This window comes from Pristiophorus japonicus, chromosome 1, assembly GCF_044704955.1.
Source record: "Pristiophorus japonicus isolate sPriJap1 chromosome 1, sPriJap1.hap1, whole genome shotgun sequence".
Classification (NCBI taxonomy): domain Eukaryota; kingdom Metazoa; phylum Chordata; class Chondrichthyes; family Pristiophoridae; genus Pristiophorus; species Pristiophorus japonicus.
In genome coordinates this window covers 100,602,962-100,628,333 of record NC_091977.1, presented here as the reverse complement: position 1 = coordinate 100,628,333, position 25,372 = coordinate 100,602,962, and the positions used below count along the sequence as shown (strand labels likewise).

Here is a 25,372-nt window from a genome sequence, read left to right as displayed (position 1 = left end):
ACCATCCACCGGTCATTACCACTACCTAAAAGTCCCTTGCATTTATCTCAATACATGAAGTTTAATAATTTGCATTTCAGGCCTAATAGTTGTTCCCACATCCTAATATCAGAATTGTTTATTCTGACTCCTGTTTTTTTATTTACATAATTTTGTTTAATTCAATTGCATCTCTGGCAGTGCTAAACTTGTTTTTTTAATTTTAACACAATTTTTGAATAATATGTTTGGTTTTGAGGTCCGTGCATTAACTCCTTGACCCTTTTCTTTGTTCATTGACAGCTTATCGGGTCAGCTTTATTAGTTTCTAATATTCTTCAAGTGATTCTGCAGACCAGATCAAAAGGTAAAATACTTTTCCTGAAATAAATTTCCTCAACTGAAAAGAGAAACAGCATCAGAATGAATACAAGCATGAGAATCGGAACAAGTAACCAAGTCAGTACAAGAATAACGAGAAATTCGTTGCAGCTCTGGTAAAGAAAGACTTGCATTTTATATAGCGCCTTTCACGACCTTGGGACACCCCAAAGTACTTCACAGGTGTAGTCACTGTTTTAACTTGGGGAAACGCAGCAACTAATTTGTACACAGTAAGGTCCCACAAACAGATATGAGGAGACTACATAATATGTTTTTAAGTGACGTTGGTTGAGGGAAGCATGATTTTGAGCAAACTGGTTTCAAAATTTGCCTCTTGTGTTTTGTAGTTGCTAAATCTTAACAGTGATCACTCATGAGCTACAGGATGTGATGTACTCGATCAGAATTTTAAACTGTCTTTCATGACTCACAGGACAAACCGAATCATCGCCTTTAGCATCCTTCTAAAAATGCTCACGACAAATCATGTTATCCAGATTGTCCATTTTGGATGTGACTGCTTTATCCTCCGAGGTTTCTCGAAGTGCACCATTAGCTGCAACATGGAATTCAATGTGAGCATTTTTTTAAAAAAGGTCCTTAACAGCTTCAGCAAAAGTAGCTTAAATTGTGGCAAATTCTGCCAAAATAACTGCTGCACCAAGTTAGATAATTTCACCTTTATACCACAGAACAACAAGATTATTAAAGGAAACAAACTTTATATAGTTGCATTCAAGAAAGAGAGACAACTTTTTAGCACTACCGATATTTATTTAGAGTACTGAATATTAAAACTTCAGCAGATTTACTAGGGTACTTAGTGAACAAAGGCAGATTCAAGCTGGTGATGGTCTTGTTCTGAAATTCCTTTACAGTTTGACAGTGAGCCACACCACAAGAGGAAAACAAAACTCACGAAGATTGGTTTAAAAAAAAAAAGTGGATTTGGCACTTGAACCTTTCAAAAAAAAATCAATGTCTACATAAAGCAGTCTTGTAAAAACAGCCCCAGAAAATTCACAACTGATCACGTTTCTTCTACAAATATAAAATAAATTCCAAACCAGAAACATTGCAGCAGAAAAGTATCTCTGGGCATACAACTCATCAAGTGCAAAAACTACATGCCTTATACAGCCCAGAATGGCACTCATGAATTAAAACATTGTCATTTCAAACGTAGAATCAGCCTTTCTCCAGAGGGAGACTAGACTTTTCCCCCCATCAGAGAGGTTATTTGTCGTCCAACATTCTCTTTTATATTAGTAAATCCCAATTGATTTTAGATAGATATTTTATCTATTATTATTAATGTAATAGAGTTAATGAACAAAATAAGGTTAAGTGCAGAAAGGAAAGCTCACCTTTAAAAGCAGCAGTGGCCCCACCATCAACATCTTAAAATACACCCCCCACAAAAAAATATTCCACCTACCAAATTCTGTTACATTACCAAATTACAGGAATGCAACATCTGTCCTACAGAGCCACAACCACTGGATGGGACTATGCTCAGCTCCAAAGAGTTATCATAGCTCTGTAACTAATGGAAATTGAAGGTAGCATATTTTTAAGTGAAGGTCATTTGGGGAACTCCAGTAAGATGTGATGAGATTCTGATCTCAGCCATGGGTATGGTGTGGGCCAAAGAACACAAATGTAAAGGGGGAAAATGTGCCTTGTAGATAGATGCTTCAGAAGAGGCTGGAGGCAGACCATCTTGCCAACTCCTCCTCTGGTAGAGACTAGTAGTACATGATGCAAAAGACAAAAATATGGTGAATAAATTCAATTTTAAAATATGTGCAGCAATGCAACTTTATTGTACAAATAATGTACGGCAATCATTAGCTTTGCAAGACCAGACGACAAATATCCTCACAAGTCAGTGATGCTAACACACTTGACTACAAGTACTGTTCTGGCTCACAAATCTGCTTAAATTAGAATTGGTTACAGATCAATTAAATTTCACAAACCCTGTAACAAACAAATCTGAGAAAAACAGGTCCCTCCCAAGGGAGGCACTCCTGTTTGAAACTCATTCTACCTCCAGTTCCTTCCCACAAACTGGAATTGTATGAACCCACAATTTCTACAATACTGTCCAAAACTATGTGGACTTGAAAATTATTACTGAGCAATATTATTTGTTGATGTTTTCCCTTTAAATGTCAGCACTTTGCCAACCACATGGATGCAATCTGGAGCAGAGACCAGTGGAACAGCAACTCATACTCCTGGTCATGACCATATTGTTTACCTTGAAGAGCTGTCAGTCAATTATCAACTACACCATCTGCAACTCTCCAATGTCATTTAGCTTCAAACAAAAAAGCTCTGTGGGTTCATACATCTCCAAGTGTAGTCTAGCTTCTACATAAACAAAATACACCTTGAAGTGACATCAGCTATATTCAATTCAAACCTAAAATAAATAAGTTTCAATTACACAAAAAAACCTAGTTAGCTGATGAAGGAAGTCTTGAACGGAAACTGACTGGCACGATAGGCTTAGAAACGCGTAAAATCTTTTATGTCTGGACATTGAGGCTAGACTGCTTTTTTTTTTGGAAAGTGACCGATTTTAATCCAGTCTCAGTTGCTTTAGCCAATGCTGTAACTGCATAGGTGTAAAATATATGCAACTATGACAACTGTTAGTCTATACCATAACTGCATTTCAAGCTCGTCAACTTACAGAATTAAAAACTTCATGCAGCAAGTAAATATTTACTGGTAAAAGAAAGTAAAAGACAGAAAATATTGGATTATGGTAAAACAAATTGAAGCTGTCCGATAAAATAAAAAAGGACATTTTGTTTTATTTTAAATATTGCAACAAAGCAATAACGGCAAGCTATAAAACTGTAATATGACTATAATAAAACTACCAATACACAGCAATACAATTTAGTGTTGCCAACAGGAAATTCAACAAAACTTCTTCCATCACCAAAAATCACCTGGTTCAAACTTCACTAACAACTAAAATTAATGAGTGCCATGTTTATCTTGTAGGGCTCTGAGCCTGCATTTTAAGATCAAGATTAGGGCAAGCAATTTGTTAGTTTGGAAACCAGCATCTTCACTGTTTCTAGGACTTATTATTTAAAATTGTAGCCCCTGGGCAACAATTCTCACTGCACGTGGCAAGTGCAGAAATTCGCGGGATTTGTTACGTGGTATCAGCTGCATCAAATCATTTGCCCTAATCAAGATCCAGGTCTCACAGGATTGCTCAAGTCCATCTGATGGAATACAAGTTGCATTTATAACACACAAAAGGTGCAATGTGTCAATAAGTCCAGCACAGAAGTCTTTAGCCTCCTGTACTCTTAGTGCTCTAAAAGAACAAGCCTAGTGCTATGCTCTCGTGTCCACTTCAGTAGCATTAAGCTTCAACAACTATGCTTAAGTGCTGATGGACATCTATAAATCGAGATAATTAACTCTGGTTAGATCAGATGTTACATTTTTCCAATAATCATTAAAGAGAACAAAAATGTTTTCATCTAGCTGCAACCAAGTCCAATCACCCTTTTTTTTCAAATTCAAAGTAACTTAAGTTTCTCATGTTAGGCTATTGTAAATTAATACAGTAATTTAGCTCAGTGGTACTGTAAAGACAATGCTTCATCCTACAGAATGACGATACATGGTCCATGTCATGTATATTTTTAAGCTACTGTGTTACAGTATTTTTATATAAAGTACAGGTATCCAAAACCAGTTACTGTAACTATGGTTGATATGAGAATATGTTTTAAAGTGGTCCCCATTTAACTGATTTCTCCCTTCCAATTCCTACATTACGTGGATGGTTTACTCCAACTAACCAAGGCTGCCTATTACAATGACACAAGGATGGGGTGTACTTACTCATTCTGGATAATGGGGGAAATCACTGCACTACCCTTCCCAATATAGTAGTGGTTCTCAAATAGAAGAGCTTGGTGAATATGCCATCAGTGCATGTTAAAGGATTGCTGGAAAGAAAAAAAGTTATGGAACACAGCAGCCCTACTAACTAACTATAGGATTTAGTCTATGGCCCAAGATAAAATAAACTGAATGCTAGAAACCTGAATTATAAACAAAAAACGATGAAAATGCACAACAGGTCGGTTAGCATCAGAAAGAGAAAGATTAAGGTGTCATCCTTCAAGTGTTTTTAGCAAAATGTTATACCTGAAAAGTTGACCACTTTTTTCCTCTTTCAGATGCTAACTGAATTCTTGTGCTTTTGTTTTCAGTCTACATGTTGCCTGTGGAAAGTGTCTACTGAAGCTTAACGAAAGTAAGATCTCCAAGGTAGATCTCAGAAAGGCACTGCTCATCTTACATTCCATCAAACAGTGCGAATGTTGCACTATAAATGCAAGTTAAATATTCCTGCTCCACCTACAATTCAGCACTTGTAGACTCTCAAATTGTGCCCCACATTATCTGATCCTTCAAAGCTTTGCAATATTTACAAAACTAAAACTTTACATAAACAAACCTCTTCCGGACAAAAAGTGCATAACACTTGTGCTCCTTTAAGCAAGGGCAACAACATTCATCATAAGTTCTACATAATAGCAGCCTATTAAAAGCAAAATATAAGGTGCATTCTTTCTGTCTATTGGACTAATAGGACACTAGTCCACAGACAGTTCCGTTTCATAAAATATACGCATTGAATCGTATTTACTGGCGCAACTGTGCTTCAGTTAAGTTCGCCAGCTCGATGAGAGCCAGAGCACCGTGCAGTCGCTCCCGTTGCTCCTGCATGCACCGGCGCGCTGCAGCATGTGGACCATTTTTTTCTTCCTCTTCGTCAGACTGGATGAACTCCATAGGGTCCTGCTGCTCCTGGTCGGCCTTCTGTCCAGTGTTCTTCACAGGAGGCGTGCGCTGTTCTCGAGTCTCCCAGTACCTGCGGGTAGACGGAAACTCAGCATTCCCAGTTTAAGATACATTCCACATCCGCCAATTAGAAATAAATCACCCTGGAAGATCTGTTCATACAAAAATACTTCAAAATAAGCAGAAAGATCTCAGGTGAAGATGAACTGCATTTTCTCCAATACATTTAGGGTACACTGTCCCGACAGAGCTGAGAAAACTCAGTTTCTAGAAAAAGGGTAAGCGTAAACAAGAAGATAAACTTCCACTATAAACATGCACTTTGTGAACACTCTGCACTGATGTTAACCATGATAGGACTTCAGAGTTAATGTTAGCCCATTAACAGCCTTCTCTCAAATACACGTTCTGGAGATCTAAAATCACCATCCTATCTCCCTGAATTCTATGCAATCATTTTACCACCTTGAACTTTTCCTTCAGGATCCTTACTGCCAAATTAGTCAGTAGCCCTGTACTCAATAGGAGATAGAGGCACCAGCTTGCAGGCCCTTGCTTTCTAGACTGGCACCCGACCTAGCTGTACTGAATCGGTGTGAGAAACCCACACTGAGGAGTGGGCAGAACAAGTCAAACCACCTCAAGAACCATACTCGGAATTTTGTTCTGGCATTGTTGACATTTCAGGAAACTGCAATGTTGCCTCTACTTATAGTAGAAAGAGCGATTTCAGATGAGCGGAAATGTAAAAATTCAAAGAATAAGGAGAAGGCAATAGAGCAGGGTAGGACTGGGGGAAATGAAAACCAGAGAATGACAATGACAGTGCATCAGAAAGTGGAGTCAAAGCAGGAAAAAATATGTTTTAAAAAACCAAATTTAAAAGCTCTTTATCTGAATGCACGTAGCATTGGTAACAAAATAGATGAGTTGACGGCACAAATAGATACAAATGGGTATGATCTGATAGCCATTACAGAGACATGGTGCAAGGTGACCAGGACTGGGAACTAAATATTCAGGAGTATTTGACAATTCGGATGGACAAAAAGGAAAAGCAGTTGGGTTAGCTCTGTTAATAAAGGATGGGATCAGTGCATTAGTGGAAACGATATTGGTTCAGAAGATCAAGATCTTGAATTAGTTAGGGTGGAGATAAGGAATAATAAGGGGAAAAAGTCACTGGTGGGCATAGTCTATAGACCCCCTAACAGTAGGTACACTGTTGGACGGAGTATAAATCAAGAAATAATGAAAGCTTGTAAAAAAGGAACGGCAATAATCATGGGCGATTTTAACCTTCATATTTGAGTGAACAAAGCAAATTGGCCAGGGTAGCCTTGAGGACGAGTTCATAGAGTGTATCCGGAAAGTTTCCTTGTACAGTTTGTAGTGGAACCAACCAGGGAGCTGGCTATCTTTGATCTGGTACTGAGTAATGAGACAGGATTAATAAACGATCTCCTAGTAAAGGATTCTCTAGGAATAGGTGACCATAGCATGGTTGAATTTCAAATTCAGTTGGAGGGTGAGAAAGTTGGTTCTCAAACCAGGGTCCTAAGCTTAAACAAAGGATACTACGAAGATATGAGGGCAGAGTTGGCTAAAGTGGACTGGGAAAATAGATTAAAGTGTGGGACAGTTGATGAGCAGTGGCAGACATTGAAGGAGATATTTCATAACTCTCAACAAAAATATATCCCAATGTGGAGGAAAGACTGTAAGAGAAGGTATAACCATCCATGGCTAACTAAAGAAATAAGGGATGGTATCAAATTGAAAACAAGGGCATACAAAGTGGCCAAGACTAGTGGAGGCCAGAGGATTGGGAAATTTTTAAAAGCCAGCAAAGAACAACAAAAAAAATAAGAAAGATTATGAAAGTAAACTAGCACGAAATATAAAAACAGATAATAAGAGTTTCTACAGGTACATAAAAAGAAGAGCGACTAAAGTAAATGTTGGTCTCTTAGAAGAGGAGACTGGTAAATTAATAATGGAGAACAGGGAAATGGCAGAGACTTTGAACAAATATTTTGTATCGTTCTTCACGGTAGAAGACACTAAAAACATCCCAATAGTGGATCATCAAGGGCCGATATGGCTATCACTAAAGAAGTAGTACTCAGTAAAATAATGGGACTAAAGGCAGACAAGTCCCCTGGACCTGACGGCTTACATCCTAGGATCTTAAAAGAAGTGGCTGCAGAGATAGTGATGCATTTGTTGTAATCTACCAAAATTCCCTGCATTCTGAAGAGGTCCCAGCGGATTGGCAAACCACAAATGTACCACCCCTATTTAAAAAAGGAGACAGACAGAAAGCAGGAAACTATAGACCAGTTAGCCTAACATCGGTCATTGGCCAAATGCTGGTGTCCATTATTAAGGAAGTAGCAGCAGGACATTTGGAAAAGCATGATCCAATCAAGCAGTCAACATGGTTTTATGAAAGGGAAATCATGTTTGACAAATTTGCTGGAGTTCTTTGAGGATGTAACAAGCAGGGCAGATAAGGGGGAACCAGTACATTTGGTGTATTTTGATTTCCAGAAGGCATTCGATAAGGTGCTACATAAAAGGTTACTGCACAAGATAAAAGTTCACAGGGTTGGGGGTAATATACTGGCATGGATAGAGGATTGGCTAACTAACAGAAAACAGAGAGTCGGGATAAATGGGTCATTTTCCAGTTGGTAAACAATGACTAGTGGGGTGCTGCAGGGATTGGTGCTGGGGCCTCAACTATTTACAATCTATATTAATGACTTGGATGAAAGGACCGAGTGTAATGTAAGTTTGCTGATGAGACAAAGATGGGTGGGAGAGCGAATTGTGAGGAGGACACAAGAAATCTGCAAAGGGATAAAGACAGGCTAAGTGAGTGGGCAAAAATTTGGCAGATGGAGTATAATGTTGGAAAATGTGAGATTATCCACTTTGGCAGAAAAAAATAGAAAAGCAAATTATAATTTAAATGGAGAAAAATTGCAAAGTGCTATAGTACAGAAGGACCTGGGGGTCCTTGTGCATGAAACACAAAAAGTTAGTATGCAGGTACAGCAAGTAATTAGGAAAGCCAATTGAATGTTGGCTTTTATTGCAAGGGGGTTGGAGTATAAAAGCAGAGAAGTCTTACTACAACTGTACAGGGTATTAGTGAGGCCACACCTGGAGTCTTCGTACCGTTTTGATCTCCGTTATTAAGGAAGGATATACTTGCATTGGAGGCTGTTCACAGAAAGTTCACTAGATTGATTCCGGAGATGAGGGGGTTGACTTATAAAGATAGATTGAGTAGGTTGTGCTTTACTCATTGGTGTTCAGAAGAATGAGAGGTGCTCTTATCGAAACATACAAGATAATGAGGGGGCTCGACAAGGTAGATGCAAAGAGGATATTTCCACTCATAGGGGAAACTAAAACCAGGGGGCATAGTCTCAGAATAAGGGGCCGCCCATTTAAAACTGAGATGACAAGGAATTTCTTCTCTGAGGGTTGTAAATCTGTGGAATTCTCTGCCCATATGAGCTGTGGAGGCTGGGTCATTGAATAGAGTTAAGGCAGAGATAGACAGATATTTGTGCGATAAGAGAACAAAGGGTTATGGGAAGCGGGCAGGGAAGTGGAGCTGAGTCAATGATCAGATCAGTCATGATCTTATTAATTGGCGGAGCAGGCTTGAGGGGCCAGGTGGCCTACTCCTGCTCCTATTTCTTATGTTCTTATGGACCATGATCTGCCAAACAGTTTTAGTAGCGGATCTAGTGGGTGAAAGCAAAATCCAGAAAGCTGAAGGATGCAGATAAATCCACAGATCCAGAATAGAGAGAATCAAGGATATGAAGGCCTTGTTTTGGCTTTGTGTATGCCCTATAAATCAAATTAAATATCCAGTTAGACTATTAAGCTTAGAACATGACTCTCCTTACATGCCAAGAAACAAATACTGAAAGCTTTCTCAAGGGTGCCAAATCCAGCACAATTTTACAACCAGTACAGACAGGGCTGAACTCCGTCTCCCTATACCACGAGATCCAAGTCTGATATACAGTGGGTGGGAATCAGCAACCCATCTGTAAGGCATCTAATTCTGAAAAGGGACAGTGTCGAACGCGTTCCTCCTGCTTTCCCCAACATTGACGCAATCCAGATGAAGACCCATGGATGTATTTTCAGGGTGAACCAATTGAGATTTCAGTAACAAGCAGCACCTGTGGAATATTGGCCAATAAGCTGAAAACAAAAATACAAACTCATTCCAGAAAAGTCTTTCTAAAGATTAGTGAAGACAAACATAGGTCCCTTGCAGTCAGATTCAGGTGGATTTATAACAGGGAACAAAGAATTAGCAGACCAGTTGAACAAATACTTTGGTTCTGTCTTCACGAAGGAAGACACAAATTACCTTCCGTATGTACTAGGGCACCGAGGGTCTAGTGAGAAGGAGGAACTGAAGGATATCCTTATTAGGTGGGAAATTGTGTTAGAGAAATTGATGGAATTCAAGGCCGATAAATCCCCAGGGCTTGATAGTCTGCATCCCAGAATACTTAAGGAAGTGGCCCTAGAAATAGTGGATGCATTGGTGATCATTTTCCAACAGTCGATCGACTCTGGATCAGTTCCTATGGGCTGGAGGGGAGCTAATGTAACACCACTTTTTAAAAAAGAAGGGAGACAGAAAACGAGTAATTATAGACCGGTTAGCCTGACATCAGTAGTGGGGAAAATGTTGGAATCAATTATTAAAGATGAAATAGCAGCGCATTTGGAAAGCAGTGACAGTGTCAGTCCAAGTCAGCATGGATTTATGAAAGGGAAATCATGCTTGACAAATCTTCTGGAATTTTTTGAGGATGTAACTAGTAGAGTGGACAAGGGAGAACCAGTGGATGTGGTGTATTTGGACTATCAAAAGGCTTTCGACAAGATCCCACACACGAGATTGGTGTGCAAAATTAAAGCGCATGGTATTGGGGGTAATGTACTGACGTGGACAGAGAACTGGTTGGCAGACAGGAAGCAGAGAGTCGGGATAAACGGGTCCTTTTCAGAATGGCAGGCAGTGACTAGTGGAGTGCCGCAGGGCTCAGTGCTGGGACCCCAGCTATTTACAATATACATTAATGATTTAGATGATGGAATTGAGTGTAATATCTCCAAGTTTGCAGATGACACTAAGCTGGGTGGCGGTGTGAGCTGTGAGGGGGACGCTAAGAGGCTGCAGGGTGACTTGGACAGGTTAGGTGAGTGGGCAAATGCATGGCAGATGCAGTGTAATGCGGATAAATGTCAGGTTATCCACTTTGGTGGCAAAAACACGAAGGTAGAATATTATCTGAATGGCGGGAGATTAGGAAAAAGGGAGGTGCAATGAGACTTGGGTGTCATGGTAAATCAGTCATTGAAAGTTGGCATGCAGGTACAGCAGGCGGTGAAGAAGGTAAATGGTATGTTGGCCTTCATAGCTGGGGGATTTGAGCATAGGAGCAGGGAGGTCTTACTGCAGTTATACAGGGCCTTGGTGAGGCCTCACCTGGAATATTGTGTTCAGTTTTGGTCTCCTAATCTGAGGAAGGACATTCTTGCTAATGAGGAAGTGCAGCGAAGGTTCACCAGACTGATTCCCGGGATGGCAGGACTGACATATGAGGAGAGACTGGATCGACTGGGTCTGTATTCACTGGAGTTTAGAAGGACGAGAGGGGATCTCATAGAAACATAAAATTCTGACAGGACTGGACAGGTTAGATGCAGGAAGAATGTTCCCAATGTTGGGGAAGTCCAGAACCAGGGGACACAGTCTAAGGATAAGGGGCAAGCCATTTAGGACTAAGACGAGGAGAAACTTCTTCACTCAGAGAGTTGTTAACCTGTGGAATTCCCTGCCGCAGAAAGTTGCTGATGCCAGTTCATTGGATATATTCAAGAGGGAGTTAGATATGGCCCTTACGGCTAAAGGGATCAAGGGGTATGGAGAGAAAGCAGGAAAGGGGTACTGAGGTGAATGATCAGCCATGATCTTATTGAATGATGGTACAGGCTCGAAGGGCCGAATGGCCTACTCCTGTACCTATTTTCTAGGTTTCTAAACATACTCACTTTGCCAGCCACTCTGCAACAGCCTTGTTGTCTGCAGCCTGTGTTTTGTTTGCTCCATTAGATACTTCATCTCTCCGTAAACGTGCATAAGGATGCTTGGTACAATGACGATTGGCATGTGTAAATCTGCTTCCACAGCCTGCACAGAAACCAATAGATGTTGCATCAATTTTCTCATTCAAGGGATGTGTATTTTGTATGAGTTAAAACAGAAGAATTTTGCTCCCAAAGCTAGCTTCCCTCCACCCACCTGAAACTTGAAACAACGTGCAACATTTGCTGTATTCGATTTACATTTCATATGCAGCAGCTCTGCACTCAAGAGCCAATCTGCAACCCTGTGCCCTGGATGAGTAGGTGTGCAACTAACAGGGAGAACGCTGAATTGGGAGACAGGCCCTGTACCAATTTCTTTCTGGCCTGCAGTCCCTTGCGCTTGTTTCTAGTGCTTGCACCCACATCCTGCGCAAGCCGCTTTAAGGCCCCTGATTCAATTCAGCAGTATTTGCTCTTCCTCGTGCGCACATTTAGAACAGGAACTTGGGAAACTCCATGTCATAGGAGCTCCTAAATAATCACATTCCTAGAGCCATTTTGCCTGGAATTGCAGAATGGCCTCTCTAATTTTCAAATAAGGTAGTAAATGTGTATACACCAAAATGTGAGCCAATGATGCCCCCACGTTTAAATTACGCCCTCCTTATCAAATCAATTGGTCGCCCACTATTAATGGACACAGGGTGGTCAACATGCACGAACAGAAAATCTAAGGACCTGGGTTTACTGCTAGATCAGCCAGCTAGAGTGGAGACATAAAAAGGAGTTTGAAAGCTTACCAGTTTCAGAGCAAACAAAGGGCTTTTCCCCAGTGTGAAGGCGTTGGTGAGTCTTTAGCTGTCCGCTCTGAACAAATGCTTTCCCACAGTTCGGATAGTCACATAAATAAGGTCTTTCACCTGAAACATACCCCACAGTAATACACACAATTAAAAATTATAGTCCTCTTCAGTTACTCATAAAAGAAAAAGGGCACACAATTTGAATAGTTTTGCAGGGGTTCAGCAGCAAGATTTGAAAGTACATGTGGTCTTACAGTATGTTATACAGCCAATATTCTTAGTGATCCTTCATTGACCAAATTTAGAAAAAGCCTTCACAATACTTAACTCACAGTAATTGGAAGTGACAGCAAATAGCTCATATCCAAAGTGAACAACAACAAAAACTTCCATTTATACAGTGCCGTTATAGCAAAACATCCAAAGGCATTATCAAACAACATTTGACACCAAGCCACACAAGGAGCTATTAGGGCAGATGACCAAAAGCTTGGTCAGAGGTAGGTTTTCATGAGTATCTTAAAAGGAGGAGAGAGAGGTGGAGAGGCAGAGAGGTTTAGGGAAGGAATTCCAGACATCTGAAGGCACGGTCACCAATGGTGCAGCGATTAAAATCAGGGATGCGCAGATAACGGAGGGTTGTAGGACGATGCTCAACCAGGAGCCAATGTTGGTCAGCAAGCACAGGCATCAGGTGAATGGGACTTGGTGCAAGTTAAGATACAGCAGAGGCTTGAATGAGCTTAAGTTTATGGAGAGTGGAAGATGGGAGTCCGACCAGGAGTGCGTTGGAATAATCAAATCTAGAGGTAACAACTGCATGGATGAGGGCTTCAGCAGCAGATGAGCCGAGACTGGGGCGGAGTCAGGCGATGTTACAGAGGTGGAAGTATGTGGTCTTAACGATGGTGCAGATGTGAGATCTGATGCTCTCGGTTAAAGGCGACACCAAGGTTGCACTGTGTGCCAATAAGAAAATGTCAAAATGCATGGTTCTGCCTATATCCGGCTATTATTCAGTTTGCTCGATGTATAAAAAAGTGACTTTCAAGCTTAAAGTACACACCCCTCCAGTGCAATATTTTCAGTTAGCCTGGATCAGTCGCCTTTTGAAGCTTGTGATTATATTTTGGGATGTTCCAAATTATATGTTGAGTCAAAAGGCAATAAAATGAAGAGGTCATAAGAAAAGTGGCTAAATGGTTTCTCGATCAACTCATGAAATAAGGATAATTTGTTACTACATATTAATAATTCAATCTCTTCTTGAAGTGGATATCAGTTTAGTTATCCAAATACGACCAATGAATATTAGTCTCACGGTCCAATATGTTACGGCAGCCTTGTCACAGATGCAAATTTATGTATATTTTAAAAGTTGTAATTTTCAATGTAGAGAATCTTCAACGAAAAAATATTGTCCAACATATGTTAGTAATCACATTGTTTCTGGGATGTGGGAGTCGTTGGCAAGGTCAGCATTTAATGCCCATCCCCAATTGTCCTGGAGAAGGTGGTGGTGAGGTGGCTTCTTGAATCGTTGCAGTCCGCGTGGTGAAGGTATTCCCAGTGCTATTAGGGAGGGTGTTCCAGGATTTTGACCCAGTGACGATGATAGTGTTCCAATGCGCCTGCTGCCCGTCCTTCTAGGTGGTAGAGGTCGCGGGTTTGGGAGGTGCTGCTGAAGAAGCCTTGGTGAGTTGCTGCAGAGCATCTTGTGGACGGTACACACTGCAACCACGGTGCGCCGGTGATGGAGGAAGTGAATGTTTAAGGTGGTGAATGGGGTGCCAATCAAGCGGGCTGCTTTGTCCTGGATGGCGTTGTGCTTGAGTGTTGTTAGAGCTGCACTCATCCAGGCAAGTGGAGAGTATTCCATCACATCCTGACTTGTGCCTTGTAGATGGTGGAAAGGATTTGGGGAGCCAGGTGAGACACTCGCCGCAGAATACCCAGCCTCTGACCCGCTCTTGTGGCTACATTATTTATGTGGTTGGTCCAGTTAAGTTTGTGGTCAATGGTGACCCCCCAGGATGTTGATGGTGGGGGATTCGGCAATGGCATTGAATGTTATGGGGCGGTGGTTAGACTCCCGCTTGTTGAAGATAGTCATTGCCTGGCACTTGCTTGGCGTGAATGTCACTTATCAGCCCAAGCCTGAATGTTGTCCAGGTCTTGCTACATGGGGGCACGGACTGCTTCATTATCTGAGGAGTTGCGAATGCAACTGAACACTGCAATCATTAGGGAACATCCCCACTTCTGACCTTGAGATGGAGGGAAAGTCATTGATGAAGCAGCTGAAGATGGTTGGGCCTGGGACACTGCCCCGAGGAACTCTTGCGCCGATGTCCTGGGGCTGTGATGATTGACCTCCAACAACCACAACAATCTCCTTTTGTACTAGGTATGACTCCAGCCAGTGGAGAGTTTTCCCCATGATTCCCATTACTTCAATTTTACAAGGACTCCTTAATGCCACACTCGGTTAAATGCTGCCTTGATGTCAAGATGAGTCACTCTCACCTCACCTCTGGAATTCATCTTTTTTGTCCATGTCTGGACCAAGGCTGTAATGAGGTCTGGGGCAAGTGGTCCTGGCTGAACTCAAACTGGGCATCAGGTGAGCAGGTTATTGGTGAGTAAGTGCCGCTTGATAACACTGTCGACAACATCTTCCATCACTTTGCTGATGATTGACAGTAGGCTGATGGGGCGGTAATTAGCCGGATTGGATTTGACCTGGTTTTTGTGGACAACACATACCTGGGCAGTTTTCCACATTGTTGGGTAGATGCCAGTGTTGTAGCTGTACTGGAACAGCTTGGCTAGTTCTGGAGCACAAGTTTTCAGCCGGACAGCCGGAATATTGTCGGGGCCCATAGATTTGCTGTATCCAGTGCGCTCAGCAATTTCTTGACATCACATGGAGTAATTGAATTGGCTGAAGATTGGCTTCGGTGATGGTAGAGAACTCAGGAGGAGGCCGATACAGACCATCCACTCGGCACTTCTTGCTGAGAATGGTTGCATACGCTTCAGCCTTGTCTTTTACACGCGTACTGGACTCCGCCATCATAGAGGATGGGGATAATCATGGAATCTCGTCCTCCCATTAGTTGTTTAATTGTCCACCACCATTCACGACAATGTGGCAGAACTGCAGAGCTTTGATCCGATCCATTGATTATGGGATCGCTTAGCTGCCTATAGCATGCTGCTTCCGCTGTTTAGCATGCATGTAGTCCTGTGTTGCAGCTTCCCCAGGTTGACCCTTCATGTTTAGTTACGCCTGGTGCTGCTCCTGGCATGCTCTTCTGCATTCCTCGTTGAACCAGGATTGGTCCCCTGGCTTGATGGTAATGGAGGAAGAGCATCAGGGAGGGCGTTGAGCACCTCGAGTCTCGTCGTCAAGAGCATGCAGAAATAAAGCGCAGACAGCAGGAGCATGTGGCAAACCAGGCTCCCCACCCACCCTTTCCTTCTGTGACAGAGACTGTAATTCCCGCATTGGACTGTACAGCCAACTGAGAACTCAGTTTTGGAGTGGATGCAAGTCTTCCTCGAGGGAGGGTGCAGAGGAGATTTACTAGGATGCTGCCTGGAATGGAGAATCTTAGTTATGAGGACAGATTGGATAAGCCGGGTTTGTTCTCATTGGAACAGAGAAGGTTGAGAGGAGACCTCATTGAGGTGTACAAAATATTGAGGGGCCTGGATATAGTGGATAGTAAGGATCTATTTCCATTGGTGGAGTGGTCTATTATGAGGGCATAGTTTTAAGGTGGTTGGTGGAGGTTTAGATGGGATTTGAGGGGGGGGGCTTCTTTACGCAGAGGGTTGTGGGAATCTGGAACTCGCTACCTGGAAGAGTTGTGGATGCAGAAATCCTCACCACTTTTAAGAGATGGTTGGATGGGCACTTAAAGGTTACGGACCTAGAGCTGATAATTGGGATTAGACTGGATGACCTTTTGTTGGTCGGAGCAGATATAATGGTAAGTACTGCAGGGAATAGAATGCGGCCAGGGTGATCTCCTGGACTAGTTTCGATCGCCTGGATGGGTCGGAGAGGAATTTTCCCAGATTTTTTCTCCCTAAATTGGTCTGGGTTTTTAATCTGGTTTTTGCCTCTCCCAGGATATCACATGGCTCCGGTTGGGGTGGAGTGTAGAATGTTTTAGTATAAGGGGTGTCGCAGTTGTGGTGAGGCGGACTGGTTGGGTTGGGTGCTCTTTGCCTTTCCGTCATTGTTCATAGGTTTATATGTAACCTTTAGGGCTACTGACCAAGGGACGTGTGGTTCTTTGTCAGCCGGCGCGAGATGGCCTCCTTCTGCGCTGTAAATTTCTATTTCAAGGGACTGCCTATGATGATGATGGTGAATGGTAGAATGAGGGACATGCCGAGGCATGAAGTTACAGATTGTGGTGGAATACAATTCTGCTGCTGCTGATGGCCCACAGCGTCTCATGGAAGCCCAGTTTTGAGCTGCTAGATCTGTTCTGAATCTATCCCATTTAGCATGGTGGTAGTGTCACACAACACAATGGAGGGTGTCCTCAGTGTGAAGAGGGCACATCATCTCACTGCTACCAATACTGTTATGGACAGATATACCCGAGACAGGTAGATTGATGAGGACGAGGTCAAATAGGTTTTTCCCTCATTTTGGTTCTCTCACCATCTGCCTCAGGCCCAGTCTGGCAACAAGTTCCTTCAGGACTGCCAGCTTGGTCAGTAGTGGTGCTATTGAGCCACTCTTGGTGATGGACATTGAAGTTTCCCACTCAGTACATTCTGTGCCTCTTGCTACCAGTGCTTCCTCCAAGTCGTATTAAACATGGAGGAGTACTGATTCATCAGCCAAGGTAGGTGGTAATCAACAGGAGGTTTCCTTGCCCATGCTTGACCTGAATCCATGAGACTTCATGGGGTCCAGAGTCAATGTCGAGGACTACCAGGGACTGTATACCACTGTGCTACCACATCTGGTGGGTCTGTCCTGCCAGCGGGACAGGACATACCCAGGGATGGTGATAGAGGAGTCCGGGACATTGGCTGAAAGGTATGATTCTGTGAGTATGACTAGGTCAGGCTGTTATTTATAAAGAAAGTTAGCCTGACATCTAAATGATCCAGGGATCTGTCCAAGGATAGTTATCACTAAATGACCAGGAATGCACAGTTATCACTCCTTGCATTCTTTAGATGAGATATTCCAAGTTGTATGCAGCTGCACTTTCGCAACAAAATAATACATGTGCTGAATGGTACAATACTCCAGCCTCAAAAACAGCGTATTGTCTAAGGAATACCACACGAGATGGTGAAAGAAAATTTTACATTTCATTAAAAATTAGTTAACTTAGCAAGTTTACTCAAACTCATTCCCATTTCAATTTTGGTAAATAGCAAGATCCAATGATTAGTTAACAAACTTTGCCAAATCTTGACATGCAGGCTAGAATGATCAATTACTCTAGTTAATATTGAGTGCACTGTCAGGAACAAAGCAAAATGATCCAGTAGGCTAACCACTCTGGAATTTACAATACAGTTTAAAGTAAAAATTTGAAGATAAATAATAAAAACTGCATGAAACTCAATATGAAAGAGTTGTGCAGTGCCTTCTGCTAGATTACTTTAAATTATTTTTACAAATTGCTACCAAGTTATGAACTGATGGCATGACAAGGTGCAACAATTAAAAATTATCCTTACTAGTGCAGGTCAACACTTGACTGCAGATTTAAGTGTGCAAAACACAAAAGGTGCAAGCTACAAAGTGATCGCCTGCACTCCATTATTTATAGCATCAGATCACCTTTAACAAGCAAGGACCGCGTTATAGTTCATGGCAGATGCGAGCTACCCATCAATAGTACTATATCTTACCAGTGTGTGTTCTCTTGTGAGCTTGTAAGGATTTCTCACGAGGAAACACTCGGTTACAAATATTGCAGCGGATTCTGCTCGAGGAGTGTTCGCCCTCGTTGATCAGATCGCGGATCAGTTCTGCTCTTGGGCGGCCACGTCTTGTCCCATCCTGCAACAAGGCACCCAGATCGGGATTGAAAACTTACTCTTTTATTAATATCAAAAGTATGCAGCAATGGTCAACTTTTGATGCAGTAGTTAAGGTCGTGAACAAACTATTCCGCTACAACCCCCTCACAAAAAGGTCCTTTCTCCTTTTTTTGCAAACCAATTAATGAAACCATTCGGAAGTTGCCAACCCAGCTGAGCAATCTACACAGATAGTTTTACATAGTTCAATATAGAATGCACACCTGCCCCATAAAATCACAAGCCACTTACCAAGCTCAGGCAGTTCTGCACAGGTTGGCAAAGTTGAAGACTTAGGCACTACCCCCCACAAGTAAAGGTATTAATGGGTTTAAAAACACATAGCTCAGCAGCACAGAATATTGGCCAAGTTCTTACTACTTGTTCACTCTCCCCATTAATCCTGTGAGCTCAGTGAATCTGGAGCAGAATGGCAGTCCCAGTAATAAGCCCTAGCCTTTAGAATTCTGTCCTTAAACCTCCCTCTTCCTTTAAGACGCTCCTTAAAACCTACCTCTTTGACCAAGCTTTTGGTCACCTGTTCTAATGTCACCTTTGGCTCGGTATCAATCGTGGACCTGTCTGATTAAATCTACTAAATCGGCTGATTTCTTTCCCCGCTCCGAGGAGGATAGTGAGTAGTTGGTCAGCATTTTGTTTTTAAAACTTTAAAAAGACAGCAGGTACTAGAAATCTTACCAGCTGAAAGATGAGTAATATGTCCTTACTATACAGTACAAATGCACACGAGGCCCATACTAGAGAGAAGGTCACTCTGTGACCAGTTACCTTTATTCCAGCACTGAAGTGAAGATGGGTGGAGCTTCCCCTTTTATATCTGAAAGTCCAGGTTAGGAGTGTCTTCCACAAGTTCACCATCTAGTGGTCAGTGTTCTCACGGTGTACAACTTAGGTCAGTTTATACATGGATTACAATGACAGTTGAATACATGACATCACCTCCCCCCCAAAGTCTTATTGGGATCACAGGTTAAGTCTCTCTGGTGGTTTACGCTCCCTTGTAGAGCACCTAAGTTGGGGCTTCGGTTGTTGGGCGCTGGCCTGAGTCTCTGCTGTTTGCGGTGCCCCAGGCCTGTCCGGACTGCCCACAGTGACTGGGCTGTCCTCCACTTGGTTCCGGTGTTCGGTCACCTGTGGCGGAGTGAACTCTACAACGTGTTCTTCCTCTGCTTCTTCTATGGGGTTGCTGAACCTCCTTTTTGTTTGATCCACGTGTTTGCGGCAGATTTGTCCATCGGTAAGTTTAACTACCAGAATCCTATTACCCTCTTTGGCAATCACAGTGCATGTGAGCCATTTGGGCCCTGCAGCATAGTTGAGGACAAAGACAGGGTCATTGACATCAATACATCGCACCCTCGCATTCCTGTCATGGTAGTCACATTGTGACCGGTGTCTGCTCTCAACAATTTATTTCATAGTAGGGTGTATAAGGGATAACCTGGTTTTGAACGTCCTTTTCATTAGCAGCTCTGCGGGTGGAACCCCTGTGAGCGAGTGTGGTTGGGATCTACTGACCAACAGGAGGCGTGATAAGCGGCTTTGTAGGGAACCCCCTTGGATTCTGGGCATCCCCTGTTTGATTATCTGCACCATTTGAGGCCGGCTTGAACGGTGCCGTTCTGACATGGTTGATACCATTTCCTGCCATGAAGTCCTGGAATTCAATACTTGTAAAGCATGGGCCATTGTCGCTGACCAAGACGTCCGGTAGAGCATGGGTGGCGAACATTGCCCGTAGACTTTCTATCGTGGCAGAGGATGTGCTTGAATTGAGAATGTCGCACTCGATCCATTGGGAGTAGGCGTCTACTACAACCAAAAACATTTTACCCATGAAAGGACCTGCGTAGTCCACATGGATGCGTGACCATGGCTTGGCGGGTCAGGACCGGACCAGGGGCTAAGGGGGGCTTCCCTGGGCGCATTGCCCAGCTGGGCACACGTGTTGCACCTGCGAACACAGAGTTCCAGGTCTGCATCTATCCCTGGCCACCAAACATGTGACCTGGCAATTGCCTTCATCATGACAATGCCCGGGTGCTCATTGTGGAGTTCTCGGATGACTGCCTCTCTGCCCATCTGGGGCATGACCACTCGGTTTCCCCATAGTAGGCAATCGGCCTGAAGCGAGAGTTCTTCCTTGCGCCTGTGAAATGGTTTAAATTCCTCAGGGCATGCCCCGTACGTGGCTGCCCAGTCCCCATTCAGGACGCATTTCTTGACTAAAGAAAGTAACAGGTCTCTCTTTGTCCAGACTTTGATCTGACAGGCTGTCACGGGTGAGCCTTCGCTTTCGAAAGCTTCAACAGCCATGATCATTTCAGCGGCATGCTCAGTTGCCCCCTCGGTAGTGGCCAGTGGGAGCCTGCAGAGTGCATCGGCGCAGTTTTCAGTGCCCGGTCTGTGCCGAATTGTATAGTCATATGCGGCTAACGTGAGTGCCCACCTCTGTATGTGGGCTGACGCATTTGCCTTTATGGCCTTGTTGTTGGCCAAAAGGGACGTTAGGGGTTTGTGATCTGTCTCCAGCTCAAATTTCCTGCCAAACAGGTACTGGTGCATTTTTTTTTTTAAACTGCACACACACATGCAAGCGCTTCCTTTTCTACCATCCTGTAGCCCTTTTCTGCCTGGGACAGACTTCTGGAGGCATAAGCTACCGGCTGTAACTGACCCTTGGCATTAACATGCTGCAACACACACCCGGCCCCATAGGACGACGCATCGCACGTTAAAATAAGTTTCTTACATGGGTCATATAACGTTAACAGATTGTTGGAACATAACAAATTGCGTGCTCTATCAAAAGTCCTTTCCTGGCTGTCCTCCCAGACGCATCGCGACCTTTGCGTAGGAGCACGTGTAGCGGCTCGAACAGCATGCTCAATTTGGGAAGAAAGTTACCAAAATAGTTCAGGAGCCCCAGGAACGAACGCAGCTCCGTCACAGGGTCTGGGTGCTCTCTGGATCGCTTCCATTTTGGGCGCAGTAGGTCTGATCCAGTCTGCTGCTACCCTCCTCCCCAGGAATTCTACCTCTGGAGCTAAGAAGACGCACTTCGCCTTTTTCAGTCGCAGACCTACCCGGTCCAGTCTGCGCAGCACCTCCTCCAGGTTGTGCAGCTGTCCTTCAGTATCTCAACCCGTGATGAGGATGTCGTCTTGAAAAACCACCGTCCTTGGAATGACTTGAGGAGAGACTTTCCATGTTTCATTGAAAGATCGCGGTGGCTGAGCAAATCCCGAGCGGACATCTGTTGTACTCAAACAACTCCTTGTGTGTCGTGATGATGGTCAGCTTCTTCGACTCACTCGCCAGCTTCTGGGTCATGTAAGCTGAGGTCAGGTCCAATTTTGAAAAAGGTTTGCCACCGGATAGCGTCGCAAAGAGGTCCTCCGCTCTCGGTAATGGATACTGGTCTTGGAGTGACACCCGATTGATGGTGTCCTTGTAATCACCACATATCCTGACCAACCCATCCGCCTTGAGCACCGGCATAATCGGGCTCGCCCAGTCACTGAATTCGACTGGCGAGATGATGCCTTCCCTCAGCAGGCGGTCCAATTCGCCTTCTATCTTTTCCCGGCACCGCTCTGGCCTTGTGGTGTGCTGGCCTGGCGTCCGGGTTTATGTGAATCACTACCTTGGTCCCCATCAAAGTGCCAATGCCGGGTTGAAATAGTGAGTCAAATTTGTCCAGGACCTGTGAGCATGATATTCACTCCACAGAAGAAATTGCATTGACATCGCCCCATTTCCAGTTCATGACAGCAAGTCAACTCCTCCCCAGTAATGCGCGACCGTCACCCGGGACAATCCAAAGTGGCAACCTGTTGTCCGAATCTTTGTGGGTCACGACTACCGTGGCGCTGCCTAGCACCGGAATGATCTCCTTTGTATATGTCCGTAGCTGTGCGTCAATCGGCAATAATTTTGGCCTCCTGGCCTTGGACACCCACAACTTGTCGAACTGTTTAATACTCATCACAGACTGGCTGGCCCCCGTGTCTAGCTCCATTAATACTGGAATGCCATGGAGGAGCACTTTCATCATTATCGGTGGCGTCCTGGTGTATGAACTGTATATGTGCTTCACATGAACTTGCTGAACTTCAGCTTCCAGCGATTTTCCCCAGTGTCCATCTGACCTCGTAGGGTTGACATCGGGCCCCTCCTCCTCGTACATCAACCTGGCTGCAGGCTTCCTGCACATACTCCCCAAGTGACCGCTGACGTTGCAGTTTCTGCAGGTATATTGCTGATACCTGCAAGCTCTGGCTGTGTGTTTGCCTCCACACCTCCATTGTTGGAAACAAAAGGTCCATTACCAGTCGATCGTCTCTGACTGTCCTTAAACGCACCATTGACAGGTGCTGATGGCCCCATTACTGGCCGCATTGTCCCTTGCGACGACATGAATCGTCGTTCAGCTAGCCATTGTCTCTGTTGAATTCCCCCTTTGGGTTCGACTACATGCTCGGGCACGTCCGATTGCCCCTGTCTGCCTGGAGAACTGTGTGCTGCGTTAACAATGTTGACTCCCTGTCCATTTGCTGCATTTAAACCACGATTTTTGTCAAACATCATTCTGGTCTCTTCCTCCCCTGAGATAATGTCTGAGCCATCAAAGCCGCCGTTTTCAGGGATAAGTCCTTGGTCTCAATCAGTTTCCTGAAAACCCCAGCGTGCCCGATGCCCTCAATGAAAAGTCTCGCAGCATCTCCGCTCTGCATGCCTCTGGGAACTTACATAGGCTCGCCAGTCGCCGAAGGTCTGCCATGAAGTCTGGAATCTTTGCCCTTCTCGCTGCCGGTGCGTGTAAAACCGGTGTCTCGCCATGTGCATGCTGCTCACCGGTTTAAAGTGTTCCCCGATCAACTTACTGAGATCTTCAAAAGTCTTGTCCGCCGGCTTCTCTGGCGCTAGAACTCATTATGTTCAGCCATGAACTCATTGAATGGCGGTGTAGGCTCGAAGGGCCGAATGGCCTACTCCTGCACCTATTTTCTATGTTTCTAGAAGGTCCTTCATCAGAGTACGTCCTGGATCCACAAACCGTCAGGAGATGAACCCTGCCTTTGTCAGCCGTTCCAACCATTCCTTAGTGACGAAACTTGACTTTAGTCTCTCAATAAAATCCTCCCAATCATCACCAACACAGTACCTCTCGCCTGCGCTGCTAGTGGCCATGCTCGCATGGTTTAAATCCCAGTTTCTCGTCGCCAATAATATGTCCTTACTATACAGTACAAATGCACACGAGGCCCATACTAGAAAGAAGGTCACTCTGTGACCAGTCACCTTTATTCCAGCACTGAAGTGAAGAAGATGGGTGGACTTCCCCTTTTCTGACCTGTAAATCCAGGTTAGGAGTGTCTCCCACAAGTTCACCACCTAGTGGTCAGTGTTATCACGGTGTACAACTTAGATCAGTTTATATATGGATTACAATGACAGTTGAATACATGACAGTGAGGAGTACAACAGTGCAATGCCATTACCCTGTTGGCTATAGCACAACCCCTTAAACTGCAGCACTACTACTGGCAGGTGCAGAGAAAAAGACTTGCATTTACATAGCACCTTTCATGACCCCCGGATGTCCCAAAGCGCTTAATAGCAATGAAGTACTTTTTTGGTGTAATCACTATTGTAATGTAGGAATTAAGAGTTTCAGCAGTAGCCGCTTGCCTCTACAACCCAAACGATGGATATTATAAACACAGAATCTAAATAAAATCATGCTCTACATGGAATGTGAATTAAAGGCTGTACGTATAGGTCCCTTGTGGTGTACTGACATCAGAGGAGCAACTCAAAAAGGTAGCAAAAGCTGACTTTTGAAAATGTGCATTATTTCGTAAACCCAGAAAAGGGAGCTCCGGTCTCTTTAAACAACCCAGTGGGAGGAAGCCACGTCTTTTGGGCGCGCTGGACTTTTGACAAGCAGTCCAGGAAGTGATTTCATTCATTTGAATTCCCCTCCATCCTCCCTCCTTCCCATTAAAATCAATCAACTCCATCGGCGGCGGGAAAGCAACAAGAGCAGGCTCTGAAAGCGGAGGTGGGCGGCTGGCCGAAGCAGAGTCTGCCGGCAGCGCTCAGCCAGCGGCGGGGCTGCAGACACCGCCCCCTCGCCGGTTTGTTTACGTCTCGCGCGGCCCGCAGGCAGGCAGACAGTGTCACTGAAAATGCGCGCCAACTCTGCAACAAAAACACCAGCAACAGCCCGCGCTAAAAACCCGCCCTTTAACTTCACTCATGTAAAAACAAATCACACATTTAGATATTTTTTTTTAAACAAAACTTAAAAATCTAAACCATTAGACCCGCGGATGTGAAACTAAAAACTGACTATATATATATATATTTAAGTATCTGTTATCCAGCAGATAAACACTTCGCCTCTTGGAGTCAAGTTCACTTTCTGTTCATTGTTTTGCGACAAACTTGCGATTATGCTGCTGACCATCTGACCGACCTGTGAGAGGTGATCCAGCTCCCGGTCCAGAGCCGCCGCGGCCGCCGCTCCCGCCGCCCCGCACTGGGGCTCCCTGCCGCCGGAGCCGGTGAACGGGGCGCCGGGGCTGAGGGTGACATTGTGCGCGTTCTCACCCCAGCGCCACGGGTACACCATGAAATCACTGAAGCCGGGGCTGGTGGGCGTCACATCCACGCGTTTGGGTTTGATCGGGGTGGTCTTAATGACAGAGACGCGCTTTGGAGAACCGCAGACGAGCTGATTTTCCGCCATCGCGACGACGATCCCCAAAGACCGGGGAGAAACAAAATATAGTGAAAGTAAATAAATAAAACCGCCCTGACGGAACAGCCACTCGGACACAAACTCCCGCGTTTAAGCATTTCCCGCCCTTTCTGCAGAAACCAACCGAACGCGGCGCCGGAACCCGCGACGTCACAATGGGTGACTGACGGCTCCATTCATGGCCTGGAACCTGCAGCTCAGCCAATCAGGCGCCAGCGCGCTTTGCTGATTGGCCAGGCTCAGGGTTGAGCCGCCAGCATCCACAACGTCTTCTGGCAAAGGAGCCGATCGTATGGGTTTTTTCCTTACTGTTAAAGAGACAGGCGTCAGCAAATGCTACTTTATGGATATT

At 44.3% G+C, this 25,372-nt stretch overlaps 1 protein-coding gene across 1 annotated transcript; it reads right to left on the bottom strand.

Moving 5' to 3' along the window:
- Positions 1–1,116: 1,116 nt before the first annotated feature.
- Positions 1,117–25,126, bottom strand: znf367 (zinc finger protein 367). The gene is made up of 5 exons (XM_070881959.1): positions 24,736–25,126; positions 18,060–18,210; positions 12,159–12,278; positions 11,323–11,461; positions 1,117–5,287 (listed from the first exon to the last, which is right to left on the bottom strand). The coding sequence occupies exons 1-5, from the start codon at positions 25,006–25,008 to the stop codon at positions 5,059–5,061; spliced, it is 912 nt and encodes a 303-aa protein (XP_070738060.1). The 5' UTR covers positions 25,009–25,126; the 3' UTR covers positions 1,117–5,058.
- Positions 25,127–25,372: the final 246 nt, after the last annotated feature.